General features: G+C 44.6%; 1 protein-coding gene across 4 annotated transcripts in view; it reads right to left on the reverse strand.

Moving 5' to 3' along the window:
- Znf236 (zinc finger protein 236) overlaps window positions 1-14,753 on the reverse strand; it is a 94,017-nt gene that overhangs the window by 57,662 nt on the left and 21,602 nt on the right. For all 4 annotated transcript variants that reach the window (XR_011704758.1, XR_011704757.1, XM_071602626.1 and 1 more), the window contains exons 6-9: window positions 13,474-13,646; window positions 11,509-11,652; window positions 10,826-11,029; window positions 9,920-10,148 (exon numbers count right to left, since the gene is read on the reverse strand). Coding sequence is in view for 2 of the 4 variants with exons in the window: in XM_071602626.1 (XP_071458727.1) it covers window positions 9,920-10,148; window positions 10,826-11,029; window positions 11,509-11,652; window positions 13,474-13,646 (750 nt within the window). In the remaining 2 variants the exon portion in view is untranslated. The remainder of the gene's footprint in view (window positions 1-9,919; window positions 10,149-10,825; window positions 11,030-11,508; window positions 11,653-13,473; window positions 13,647-14,753) is intronic.

The raw sequence follows: 14,753 nt of genomic DNA on the forward strand, positions 1-14,753 counted from the left end.
CAAGTAATATGAGGGGCTGGGGATACGGCTCAGTCGGTAGAGTGCTAGCCCTGCATGCACAAGGCCCTGGGTTCAATCCCCAGCACCACCCCCCGCCCCAAAAAAGTAATATGAATGCAAATAATCAGCAAATGATAGACTGTTCAGCTTCAAAAGAAAATTTACAAACAGTTGACCAAGAAATAGTACATGACACTAGAGGGTCCATGATCAGATGTGAAAGATCCTGCCTTCTTCAACTACAAAGGTCATTATTCAACTCCAAATCAAAGTTAAAACTACTCCTAACAGAAGAAGATCACAATAAAAATTTATGGAAATAAGCAAAATTATTTCTAACACACATGTATATTTTAAATAAAATTCAGCACACTTTTTATTTTGAAAAGTTTGACTACATGTATTTATCTGAAATGAAATAAATATCTACAGTAGTTACGTAGATTCAATTTAAGTAAATTCTAAAAGATTTTGGTCATGTTGATGAAATCCACCAGAAAATTTTAACTTATTTATTTTACTGTGTCTATACAGGCATAGTTTTGTTAGGGAAAAGGAAAATCTCTTCTTTCTCTTTGTTATCAGCAAATACAAGGAATTTTCCACACATACAAAGGAATCTGTAAAAGGAGAAAGTGAATTTTCTCTGATAATAGTCTTTGCAAGAACAATTCATATGGAAAAATTATTAGGTAAAAGAAAATCAGAAACATAACTGTATCTTCTGTAGCTAAAATTAGAAACTCATCTCTGAAAATCAAATTTTTTCCAAACAAAAACGAAAATACAGAGGCGTGGTTGTGGCTTAGCAGTAAGCGCTCGCCTAGCACGTGCGAGGCGCTAGGTTCTATCCTCAGCACCACATAAAAATAAATAAATAAAATAAAGATATTGTGTCTAACTACAACTAAAAAAATTTTTTTAATTAAAATATACATTTAATTATGAAGAACACACAGTATAAAACTGTCACCAAGTTCTAATTATTTCTGGGAACAAACTGAAACAAAAATTCCAAACTGGCAGCCCTGAGCTGGCTCAAAATGTGACCTGCATGTGCAAAAATGAAAGGCTGAATCCAGAGTTGTACTGCAACAAGTGGGAAGGCCTGAAAACCAGACCCACACCCCACAAGGCAAGTTTCCCAGCACAGGGCAACAGCGCCCCTCCTTCAAACACTTTCCCATATTTGTAAAGAAAAAAACATGTAATCATATTTAATAGAAAAGGAATTCGTAAGATCATGTACTCTAAAACTTTTTTAAGTCTAAAAACAGAAAGAGGCGAATAAAACATATCAAGACAACACAAAAAAGGAAAATAAAATCAACACTCTATTTACAAACAATAGCCACAAGAAAAATTTTAAATACAACTGAAATATGAGAAAAAGATGAATAAATCATATAAATATAAAACTTTATAAACTCATTGATTCTCCCTGGTTTAATTTATCATTCATACATACATACTAAGACTAGTTTTGGAAACATTAGCAAAAGTGAATCTGAAAAAATAAATATGGGAAAATTATCAAGTACACACTTCAAAACAAGAGTATCAAGAGAGAACTAGGCTTCCTAGTTACTAAAATGCACAATAAAGCCTAAGCACAGGTACCAGAACTTATTGAATAAAACGACTAGCAAACTAGTGAAGTACAAGAGGGAAAAGACCTGGGCAGATATGGAGTGGTATATGTAAAATTGACCATTCAGCTAGGCCGCGAGACACAAACCTGTTCAACAAATGGTGTTTGGACTCCTGGATAGCCAGCCAAAGAGAAATTACATTGAATCCAAGATTCAAAAGCATTAGGTGAAAGAAGAAGTTATGTTTCCATAAGGTTGGTGCTGAAGTCTAAATGTTATACAAGCCCAAAAGTCATAAATAATTGACAAACTTAGCAATATAAAGGCAAACATTTCCCTCAAGTGGAAAAGCACATTAGAAAAGAATGTGTGTCACAAATATAGATAACAAAATATCACCAACTTTAATGTATCACAGCCACAAAATGAAAATCAAGAAGTAGTCTAATGGAAAAATACAAGTGTTCTTTAATATGAAAATGTCTCAACCTAAGCCTTGTAAGAGAATATAATTTATGTGACAATAAAGTACCAGTTTTTAACCAGGTAAGCAGATGAGCATAGCGGACCCGAAAATCTTATAACTCTGTCTTGAAAAGGCCCATGAGGAAACAGGCACTCCAAGACACTGTTACTGGGAGTGGACACAAAACTAGAAACATTGTCAAAGCAAAGTAATTTTTCTTTTGTTAGCAAACACAACACTAATTTAAAAAATGAAATTTGTAAGAGGTGTAAAGACTGCACAGTAGCAATCTCCTACTGGTGGTGATGTACTATGGCTCCATGAAGCTGTCCTTGGTTTTAGGCAATACACTATTAGGGAAACGCTCCCAGTTAAAGCAGTGTTACATCTGCAGGCCCTGGGAAAATTCAAATCCCTAAGTAGAGAAGGCAAATGCATTAAGATGAGAACATTCAGGGGTCTCTGGGTGAAAGGTATAAGAGAATTCTTTGTATTGTTTTGAAATCTTTCTATTAAAATCAAAATTATTTCAAAATTAAAATCTTAAAACAATCTTTATAGAATTTACCCTTTGAAACGAAACCTTTGACACTTCTAGAAACATACCCCACAGATAAATTTATGTGTGAAATGACAAAGCTACACACATATCAGAGCGGCACTGTGAAAATAAAAGACTGCAAATAAGTGGAACGTCTCTATTTAATAAATAGGCTAGTCAAATAAGCTGCAAAACATCTATAAAATGGAACACCATTCAGGAATCTTGAAAAATAAGACATCAGGTGGAAAAAAGAACCTGAGAACAGAGACACACATGCACACATCCTGCTGAAAACCATCACCCGATGCCCCATCACTGCAGGAAAGACACACATTCACTAAGCGCCTACTATGTGCCAAGCACTATTATGTGGATTTCCTTTCAATTCTCTCCTGCCTGCTCCCTCATCAGCCTCATTTGTAGATGGGAAAGCTGGCATCCCAAAGACCAAAGACTGGCCCAGGAGGTCAGGGCCATGGAGCCAGTGTCCACAAAGGGCCCACGTGGTCCCAGAGCCCGAGTGTGCTTTCTCAAATAGGTCTGACCTCCCAGCTTTACTCCAAGAAAAGCATTCCCACGTGCCAAGGACCAAGCCAGGCTCAAGTCATCCCCTGCCCCTGAACTGACTACAGTCTCAAGGCAGGCAGGCAGGCAGGCAGTGTGACCACACAAGGGTGGGACAGCCCTACAGGTGCTGAGACAGGTGCTCATGCTCAAGAAGGACAGTGTGCAAAGACACTGCAGATGAGTTTCCTGGAGGGGAGAATGCCACGGAGCTCCTGCATCAGCAAGGTGGCCCTCAGCTGCACTCTGAAGGACCTGGCCTAGGCACATTCACCAGATAAAAACAGCAAAAGCCAGCAATGACACGCGTTCCAAGACCTAAGCATCAAGATGGCCAGGATAAGGGACACTGGGTGGAATCCCAAGATGAAGCCCTGAATGCGGGCAACACCGGAATAAGGAAAGTCTCACATCCAGGAGAGGAAGCCCTACTTGTGCTCTGCTCAGTCAGTCCCACCCAGGGCAGGCCAGAGGAGAGGGAGTCCAGAGTCCCCTCCTCACTCTTCAGCAGCTGACTCTTCCTCTGGCTCCCACCCAAGGTAAGGCCTGATAGTCCAGGCTGGTAAATAAAAGGACAGTCACTGAGTGATAGAGGGACTAAATTTCTTCAAAAGAGGACACCAAGAATGCTTCAGAAACAAAAGTGGCCATTACAGTGTAGTTAATTCATGACCACAGAGTTTCTGTCCCTGACACTGGGCTTTGCTGTCGTTATCTATATAACCTGAAATAGCTTACAGTGTTCTCAGATCAGCAAACAGTGGCAGAGGATGGCAGGTCGGCCGCTGTGAAGAGCCTGACTTCTGGGAGTGGACACAAAACTAGAAACATTGTCAAAGCAAAGTAATTTTTCTTTTGGAAAGCAGTGGCGATGCAGCCTGTTTGAGGAATGGTATCGGCTGGCGGCTTCCAGCTGTGCGCAGAGTTCTCAGTTCTGCACACAGCACTGACACACCTGACAGCGTGACGTCCATCAGGGTGCGGAGCCGACACCCTGGAGTGCCTCCTGGAGCCCCTTCCCCAGACATGGCTTGACAGCTAGCATGGCTCAGACTCTGCCAGCATCAGGAGTCAGCTCCTATCAGGGTGCTGCAGTTGCTCAAAACTATCAGACAGAAGCACCCAGGGCAGCAACACTTCTGTGCAGGCACGTCAGTGCATGGACCTGCTGTCTATATTTGCTGGCCCCAGTGAACACATGCTCCTTGTTGGATCTTCTGATGGAACACTGACTTCTGGAGCTATATCCACTGAGAACAGCTCCCAGTCCTTGTTGAATAAAAACTCCACTTTCACACAGTTGGGTGCTAGTTACTGATAGTAAATGCCCATCAGAAAGGAAACAAGCATTCCTAAGAGTACTGCTGAATCCAGCAATGGAAAAGCCTAGAATTCTGTAGAAGAGCTTGTAGGCACAAGGTGAAAAAAGGCAGGCATCCAGCAGATGCTCTCAACCTGGCCCCTGGGTAGGCCGAGCAGGCCAGCCAGCCCCCTGGAGCAGCTCACCCCAAGTTCCTCTGGACTGCTCCAGATATTCTCGCCAGCCTCAATGTGTCCTACAGAAGCAAACTGGAGTTCACGTATTCCCTCTTTGCAGGTTTATCTGCCTAGAAGAAGCACCTGCTTAGACACATGCTCCAAGATGAAGGAGGTCCTCAGGAGGTCACTCTTCTCATTGGCCAGACCAGGCCATGTCTGAACCACAAGCACCCCATGACCACGGATGCTCAGCCCTCTGCTTCACACACGGTCAGCATGTGCTCAGACTCACGAAGAGAGCTACAGTGGCTGCCATGAGAAGCAGATTCTCCAGAGGAGCAACTTCAACGTTTCTTCACGTGTCTGCAGGAAGAAGGAGCAAGTCACAGCATATTAGGAGTAGAGAGTGATGGCCATCACGCAAGGAGCAGTGGGACATGCAGATCCAAGGGCATAGAAGCGTTTGTCCCTCAAAATCGGCAGGACTCTCAGGAAGTACAGAGAGCCAAGGGGATCTGTTCACAAGCACATTACCTGATACCTTCAAAGTGAACCTCTTACCTGGCAGATGTGCAGTGGCGCTGGTTCACCTGGCTATGCGGGAGTACTAAGAACAAGCCCCCTCAATCATGGTCCAGGGTGCATCCAGCACCATCAGCAAGGACACAGTCCCTCCATGGTGCCCAGAAGTCATCCGGCACCATCAGCAAGGAAAAAAGGCCTTCCATGGTGCCCAGAAGTCATCCGGCACCATCAGCAAAGACACAGGCCCTCCATGGGGCCCAGAAGTCATCCGGCATCATCAGCAAGGACACGGGCCCTCCATGGGGCCCAGAAGTCATCTGGCATCATCAGCAAGGACACGGGCCCTCCATGGGGCCCAGAAGTCATCCGGCACATCAGCAAGGACACTGTCCTTTTATGCAAGCCACTGTACACATAACTCAGAATTTCTCAAGTGTTTCAGCCGTAACAGGCTAAAGTTTCAAAAAGTCACTAAAAGTATTCTCTCAGGGAATATCTGAGAGAAAATCTGAGGAGTGCCTAATTTATAATCAGGAATTTTTTAACACTATTTCAAGGTTATTGCAATGATTTATTGAGAATCTCCAATAAAATGTGCATAACTTCCCCTAAATACAGATAGGTGACAACAAAAAATAGTTTCTTGCCTAATGACTCAAAAGTTGTACATAAAAAGGTCATGAAGGGTGAGGTGCAGCTCAGTCACAGAGCACTTGTCTAGCACGTCCAAGGGGTGGGTTAAATCCCTAGCACCAATACAGCACAGCCACCCTGCCCTCTTAATTACTTTATCTGAAACTTTAAGTCGTGTCCTTCATAAAGACATATCAGTCAAAAATACTGTACATATTTTTCATGAAAGTTTCACTTTCTTTTATGTAATATGGACAATTTTAGATAAAATACAACTATCAAAACTAAAAATATCAATTTTTTCTTGCGGGGGGGATGGGGTACTGAGGATTGAACCTAGGGACACTCTACTCACTGAACTACATCTCCAGTCCTTTTTATTTTTTTTATTTTGAGGTAGGACCTCATCAAGCTGGGCTCAAACTCTGATTCCCTGCCTCAGCCTCCCAAGTGCCTGTAATTATAGGCACGCATCACACACCTAGTTACAATCAGATTTATCTAAATTGTTTCAATGCCAGTGTGTATTCTACAATGGAATAAATTTAATTAAAATGAGTACTGGTAATATACAATTTTTACAAAAATGTACATAAGTTTTATATAGCAAAATTGAAAATTAAAAAAAAACAGCTGAGCAAATCCAATAATTCCTTAGAAAAAAGGACAAAAAGAGAAAGAAGGCAAAAAGATCACAGCCCAGATGGAACATGTGGTTTTACATTCATAAATTAACTACCATACTTCACACATTACAGATGAAAACAATATGAGAAAGCAACAGAGAAAAAGAAAGTATTTGATAATATTCAGTCTTGAAGAAAGAACTGACCTCCTGGCAAACTGACAAAGGTGAGAATCTCCGGAAGCGGAGATTCTCAGGCACCTGAGAAGCCCATCACAGAAAGCCAGGTGCAAGCTTGCAGCGCAGAGGCCTCCTCGCCCCCCACAGAAGGAAGCAGGCCTGTCAGCACTGCCTCCACGAGAGGCCAGCTAGCCCAGCAAGAGGAGAAATCCCCGGGCTCCAGAACACCAGTGTCCACATGGAAAGCCCGACAAGCTGCAGACAATCGCCACAATCCACAGAAGTCAAGAGGTGTCTGAATTCACAATCAGTATATGAAAGTCAATCACCTTTCCATACAGACAGGAAATGCAACCTGAAGATGACTCACAGCAATGGAAGAGATTAGGCCAAATGTAATGAAAGATTTACAGACTTTAAGGAACCAAACGGTATCAACAGGAGGAAAAATACATTCTTGGATAAAGATCAAGTTAATCCTGAAGAGGATGAAAGATAAGCTCTGTCATACGGATTTTAAGAGAATGATGGGATAGTGTGCTGTTAACAGTAACCTAAGCTAACAGGCAAGTGAACAGAACTGAGCCAGAACAAGACTCAATCTTCGCAGGGAATATCCTGCCTCAGGGATAGTAAGTATACAATTGGCTTTTAAAGCAAGAGCAAAAATGTTCTGGGGAAAAATTATACCCGCACTGAACACATACAGACATTTTTCTTGTCATTATCCCCTAAATAATACAGTATACAACTATTTACACCACATTTACATTGTGTTGGTATTATAAATAACCTAAAGATGGCCTAAGTGCACAACAGGACGTACACAGGTGATATGCAAACACTAGGCTGTCCTACATAAAGGATTTGGGCGCCCTTAGATTTTGGTACCTGTGGGACTAAGGAATCAGAACCCCCAGATTGCCAAGGATGACTGTACTTTTAAAAGCAGGTGATCCTGAAAGTGGCAGCATGCTGGGGCCATGTGCTGCAAGGTCAACAGCCTGTGACAGCACTCTACAGTGACCAAAGCTCATAGCAACGACCCCAAGACATCAAAAAACATGGAGCAAAACCATGCTGATCTAAAAAGACCAGAGTACCCATGTTCTGATGAGTTTCCACATAGAATGGCTGCAACCACCATTCTTACACTTGCAAGAATAATCACCAGCTTCCCACTAGACCCCTCTCACCGTGATTCCTAGATGGTCAATACTGCAATTTCTAGATGGTCAATACTATTCTGCAGTAAACTCCAAATGTCACTGAAAATTCACCATGAGCTACCTATTGTAAGTCAGCTGATAGTTAAAATTTGTTAAATTTTCAAATAATATATAGACCTCTTAATATAGCAAGGAAATTCTATGAGAAAATCGTTCTGACAAAACAATAAATCTAAAAACAGTGACTTTATGTAGTAGAGTCCATTCAATCTGGGAATGTAATCAAGAATAATCACAAGCTGTTAAGAAAACATTACAACTTAAGAGATAAGAACAGTCTTGCACGTGTCCTCCTGGGTGATCACATTCCGTCTTGGCAAGGCATTTCCAGACAAAACTCCTATATTGAAGGTGAACTGATCCCTGGGAAGTTTTAAACAAGAACACCTTCGCGTAGAAACTGGAAACCATCAGTTATCTCACCTCAGTTATCAGGTTTAAAACCAGAAGGACTGGCTTTCTTTTTTTGAACGTGTTTAGAATCACATGTAAAATTAATAGAAGAGCTCCCACTTGTCAGAACTCTGTGCACTTAATTTACTTAAGCATTTTGGAAATGAGGTGAGACAGGTGCAGGAGAGAAAACCGCCTCCAGCACCTGTGGGCAGGAGGGGCCTCTCAGTGAGGCTCACCTCGGCACCTGGTGCACCACTGCTATCTGGCATCTGTAGGAAGGGAAGTCCGCTTCAGGAAGGACTGCTCCCATTCTGTGGCCTACACCCAGGTAAGAGCGTCTTTTGGGGGTATCTGGTATTTAACCCAGGGGTACTTTTCCACTGAGCCACATCGTCATGTCCCCAGCCCTTTTTTATTTTGAGATATGGTCTTGCTGAGTTGCCCAGGCTCTCCTCAAACTTGCAATTCTCCTGCCTCAGCCTCGCCAGTCACTGGGATTACAGGTGTGCCCCATCTCTCCCACAGAACCTCTTTAATTTGGCACAACAACAAGAGTCAGCAGCACCTCATGAGAGGCACCACACAGGCTGTATGTTTGCACAGCTCTCTGGCACAGACACCCGGGACCTGTAGGGCTACACTACAGCTGATCACTGTACACAGAAACACTCTCTCCCCACCTTTCCCCTCTGAAGTCCAAGAAACCCTTTTTCACTTGCGAGCAGTAGGCCAGATCAAGGGGCATGCGGGGCAAGAAAAGGCTTCCAAGTCATGTCACCAATGAGGAAATGTGCTCTGGAAAAAGAATGCCACCCAGCTGCCCCACACTTGGCAGCAAGAAAGCATGCACTGCTCAGAGCACTGGTGAGGTCTGCCCAGTTCAGGGCTCTCTCACAAGTGCCTGCTCCTATGCAACAGCGCACTGAGCATCAGGGAATTCAGAGACGAAAGACTGACTCCAGGACAGAGAGGGCTGGTCATCCACAAGGGGCAGGCAGCTGCATCTCTACAGAGACCCCCAGGGAGAGGGCAAGCATGGCCACCACCCGTGTTTAGCGAGGCAAGATGGGCAGGCCTTGTGTCGGTTTCCAGAGGGGGCGTGTGGAGGGGGAGCACTGAGGCTGGCCTGGAGAGACCACCAGGGTACAGAAGGAGGGTGAAGAGCAAGACATGCTAGTGCCAAAAAGCCTCAGAAGCAGGGTGTTTGGGAAACGAAGGAGTGTCTGGAGACGGCAGCAGTCCACGTCACTACAGGTGACAGCCAGAACAGTGAAGGGGAGCCTGTGGCCCAGAGACAGGCGAGCGAGGACCAAGCCAACGAGTGGAGGTGGCAGGAGGGCTCAGGTGGACGAGGGCCGGGGCAGCACTGGGGTAATGAGGAGGACGCGCCTGTCAGGAGCTCGGGACAAGGGAGCAGCAGGCCAGAGCCACGGGGAGCAGTGGGTCTGAGTCTCCGGAGCTGATGGCGGCAGGTGACAGGCAGCCCGAGCTCAAGCTCCAGGAACCAAAGGCAGGAGAAGGGGTGGCCTGGGGCCGCCTGGGGTGCATCCTCTCAGTTCCCACACTGACCGACTACAGCTGGACCTGAAACGCCTCGAACAGGGCACCCCAGAGGGGAAGGGTGCGACTCTCCTATCACAAGCACATGCTCCCCCGCGCTCCTCAAAGAAAAGCCTACAGGATTACCAGGCAGAAACGGGGACTTCTTCTTTATAGCTTTTTTCTCTTTTTTATCCAACTTCTCAGGGCTTTCTGGCCCTTTCTCTGGCCCCGTGTCCGTGGGGTCTGCTTGCCCGGGGGACGCACTGGCAGCATCGGGGCTCGCGGTTGGCCCTGTGGACGTCTTGGTGTGGCTGCAGTCGCTGGGCGGAGCTGCAACTGGAAGTGAAGACAGCCCACTGTTTTCTAAGGCTTGCTGGGACAGAAGAGAACTAGAAGGTTAGACGGCGGCAGCCACACCTGCCGCCACTCAATCCCACAGTGCCACACAGCTCACCCAGAGTCTAACTGCACTCTGAGAACTCATCCTACAACTCAAGCACTTAGTCACCAGAGGCCTCCAACTCCCACAGACTGTAATGTCCCTTTTGATTTCTGACACCTCACCCCTACCCACAAGCAGTCACATCTCTTAATTAAAGAGAAATAACATCATCGATCGATCGACTTTCAGAAGCTTACCTCAGACAACCCAGGTGGTCTCTGAGCAGACCTGGGGCTCTACCTCAGGGCATGAGGACACTCAGGTGGTATCCTAAGGTTCCCTATCACCTTGGCCCACTTCTCCCCACCAGGTACAGGGAAGAAGCTGGCTTAACAGAAGAGGAGGAGGAGGAGGACCACTTTTACTCTTTCAGAGTAAAAAAACAGGGTTTTCAATGTTTTTAATGTATTAATGAGTGGATCATCTGGAATTCTACACTGTCCATGGGCCTCAAAACAGCATGCACTTCTCACTGTCTCCTCCTCCAGCGCCCACGTGCAGCCAGGTGCCTTCACTCAGGCAAGCCTGCCTGCCCACCTGGCACCGTGACCCTGGTTTCTGACAGCACTAAGGTGGAAACCTCAGGCAGGCAGGCAAACGTGCTTCACCTGTAGAATGTCCTGGTTGATGCCCACTGTGATGCTCAGCTGCTGCCCGGGCTGTGGGGACTGGTGGGACTCCACAGGCCCTGGCTCTGAGAGTTCCAGAAGCTGCTGGATGACATCCGTCACGGCCTGAGAGTTCTGCTGGCTTGAGGCTGCGGAGGCCTGGGTGTCCGTCTGCTGCAGAGGCAAGGTCTGAAACAGCGTGGCCTGGAATGCAGCAACACGGTCAGGAGAAAGACAGCTTTCCAACTTCAACAGAAGAAACAGTCACACACACTGTCCTCAAGAGCACTAACATCTAGCAGAACCCTGACGTTAGAGAAAGAGACATTCTGTCTATGCATGCTAATCAATTCTTAAATTATAATGCAAAGATAAACAATATTCAATAATTATCAATCACACTGATGGTAGGAGTTGTAATTCCATGAATAACTGACATTTTATCTCACTCTAATGAGTTCAGATGGCATCATCTACTATTATTCTGAAGTTTACAAAGATTGACTTTCACTGATTAACAAAAAAAGCAGCACCTTATCTCCAGAGAAAAACCTCCACAGACCCTTTCTGGTACTAATACAAATTTCAATGTTCAATGTTAAAGGTTATACTTAAAATGACAGATTTTAGTTAAAAAAATAAATAAATAAATAATCGCCTGATTACCAAGTCCCTAAACTTACCGTAATGACGTGCGCAGTCTCTGCAGAGCTTGTGGGATTCGGGGGCCCCCCCATGTGCATCTTACTGATGTGCGTATTCAAGCTGCCGAGGCTCTTAAATACACAGCTGCATGCTGTGCAGTTGTAGGTAGGACCACTCTTGACCTTACAGAATAAGAGAAAAAGTTGTTTTGAAAAGTATATTTAAATTATAGCAAGTCATAATTTATTATTCCATTCAAAATGATAAAAAACAAGTCTTCAACATTATTCTTTCTTTTGAAGTAGACAGCTGTAGAATCAATGCCCCAACTCTTTAATATTGAGATTAACTGAAATTGTAGTCTTCTCTGTACATGAGAAATGGCTCAAGTTAAGAAACATACTTTTCATTTATTGTAATTTAATAAAAAATAAAACATCTAACATTTTTCAGTTTCTTAAACAGCTGAACATAATGTTCAATAATGAAGGTTAGAGAGAAACATGACTGAAAAACGAGCTTTTGAGGGCCTCAGATGCAGGTTGAGAAGAAGGACCACAATGTGTACATTTTTCATCACCAATTTTGATATTCATTATCAAGGACTAATTTTTAGAACAACAGTAAAGCTAGAAACAGACCACAGAGAGTAATAAGAACGCCTGTGAATAGAGAAAGCATCCGAAATATTCACTATCACTAAACCCCCGTGAGTGACCATTAGTAAGGAAAACTCACTGGCCCAGCTGAACGTGAGGAAGAACCCCCACTCTATTCCCGGCACCTCACTAAGAACCAAATTTAAGGACTGGATAATAGTCACAACCCACTCTGCAGAGGCCACTCTGGAACAGCCCACCCCAGCACAGGGCTCAGGGCATCCTCAAGAGGCACAGGCCAGTCCCTGCCCACTGCAGGGCTCTCTATATGAGGGGCACAGGGCATCCTTCAGCACTGTCCCGAGCCCCAGGGAGGCATCCCCCAAGCCACAGACAACACCAGGCCAGGCTTCCCGGGCCAACCCAGGCCATCGTCACACGCCTTCTACTGCCCCTAGGCCTTGGATAACAAAGGGTTTCTAAAAATGATTTATTGATTTTGGAATTCAATAAATTGTTTTAAAAATAATTTGTTATTATTTTTTGTGATTATAAAATTATATTTTAATGTGATTATAAAACTACGTGAAGTATATAGGGTTTTTAAACTTAAAATTCCACTTTCTTCATTTTAGATTTTATTCTGCTATTCTATAATCAAAGACAATTTCTACCTTTGTTTTATTATGTTTTTATTAACTCCCTAGGCATTTAAGAGGTGCTTATGGTTTAACTCCAAGGAAAAATTTAAAAGATAAATATTTACTTTTTAAAATACAGTCGTTTTCATTGTTCAAGATGTTTCGTGGACTAAATTCATCCGTAACAAAAGTATCTGTGTTGCTTAAATATTTCTTTATATTCTACAGTAATAAGAGACCAGATCATGACAATTAGTAAGAGCAAAGGTTATCCTACTTAACAAAACTAATGCCAGAGAATCTGCAAATCACTGGGACCCAAAGATAATGGGGACGAAGTCACAGTGGATGGAACATGCAGAAAGGCAGAGCCAGCAGCACAGGCTGGAGAGCCTCTGCAGGCCACAGGCCACGCTCACGTTAAAGGATGTCAGCAATAGGAACACTGCTTTCTTCCTCTCAACTTTATATTTTGTCTTTCAGATTCTTACACTTACTGTATCTGTATTTCGAGTTCACTAAAGGAATGACAGACATTTGTTGGCTAATAGATCTTAACTAACAAAGATATTATGGTTATTTTCAGATACTTATCCATCTAAGGTTCCACATACATTTTCACTTATTTATCCAAAAAGTTCCAATACACATTTCTTCTAAAACAGGTTGCTCAGCACAAACTCACTCTGCATTTCTAAACAATGGTTCACCCTTAAGGCAAGGTGTCTCCCACAGGCTGTGCAACCCCCAGATGCATGCTCACCTCTGAGTGAACTCTCTGCACGTGGGACTGGAGATTCCCCTTCTGAGAAAAGGCAGCAGGGCAAAAGGCACAGGCATGGGGCTTCTCGCCCGTATGCTTGATCATGTGGGTCTGCAATGCCCCCTTCTGGTTGAAAGCTTTTCCACACTCGCTGCATTTAAATGGCCTTTCACCTAGATGGGGAGGAAAAGGACCACTGTGTGAGCATCTTAGGACTGCAAAGAGACACACACAAGTACCTAAAATCGAGTCCCCAAACCTCTCTCCAGCCAAAACTGCTTCCCGAAATTCTACACTCAGACACACAACTGTCTGTTCAATATATCAAAGTGCAACACGTCCCAAACAGAACCTCTGACCATCGCCCGAAAGCTCCAGGGCAACCCTCCGACCAAGGCCATCCTCCTGGGGCCTGGCATCCTGCCTGAGGATCCTCTTGGGCCCACACTCCCTGCCAGCAACTTCTTCTGGTTCTGCCCCCTGCACAGCCCCATGGATGCACTGCTGCTCCGTGGCCTGCAGGGGCGGCCCTCAGCTCAGCAGATGGAGGAGCCCTTTCTAGAACTGAGCCAGGGCTAACTGGCTGGGGCCCAATGCCTCCCAGCCCCACTCCTCAGTCCCTCGAGTCTCTGGCTGATAGCCCAGCGTAATAGGCAGCTCCAGTCTTGACCTGAGATTTGGCCTGGAGCATCCATCCCAGGACTCACAGGCTCACTTCCTCATGTTCTTTGGCCCTGGTACAAAATCACCTTCTCAGGGATGGCTTTCCAGCTTCCTGGAATGCTATCCTGGGAATGCCGAACCCCCTCCCCCTTCCCCATCCCCCCAGCACATGGCTCTTCACATCCTATTCTTATCCATCTTCCTTTGCTAGAATACATGCTCCAGGAAAGCCCAGGCTTTATCTGTTTTGCACAGGACTCCACCTTCAGTTCCTAGAACAGTACCTGACACAGATTAACACTCAACAAACATTCTCTGAAGAATGAATGAAAAGGAAAAATGGGGTAGCTTAAAACCCAGTTGCAAACTAGTTTAATTTTAGATCTCACTAAGGACTCATTCCCTAATAAGTATAGAAGAGCTAATTCAGAAATAACATCAGAGAGCTGTGTGCAGTGGCACACGCCTGTAATTCCCGCTGCGCAGGAGGCTGAGGCAAGAGGATTGCAAATTCAAAGCCAACCTCATGAATTACTGAGGCCCATAAGCAACTTAACAAGACCCTGACTCTAAACAAAAAATAAAAAAGGGTTGGGAATGTAGGGTCAGTGGTTAAG

Source organism: Marmota flaviventris, chromosome 16, assembly GCF_047511675.1.
Source record: "Marmota flaviventris isolate mMarFla1 chromosome 16, mMarFla1.hap1, whole genome shotgun sequence".
NCBI classification, from domain to species: domain Eukaryota; kingdom Metazoa; phylum Chordata; class Mammalia; order Rodentia; family Sciuridae; genus Marmota; species Marmota flaviventris.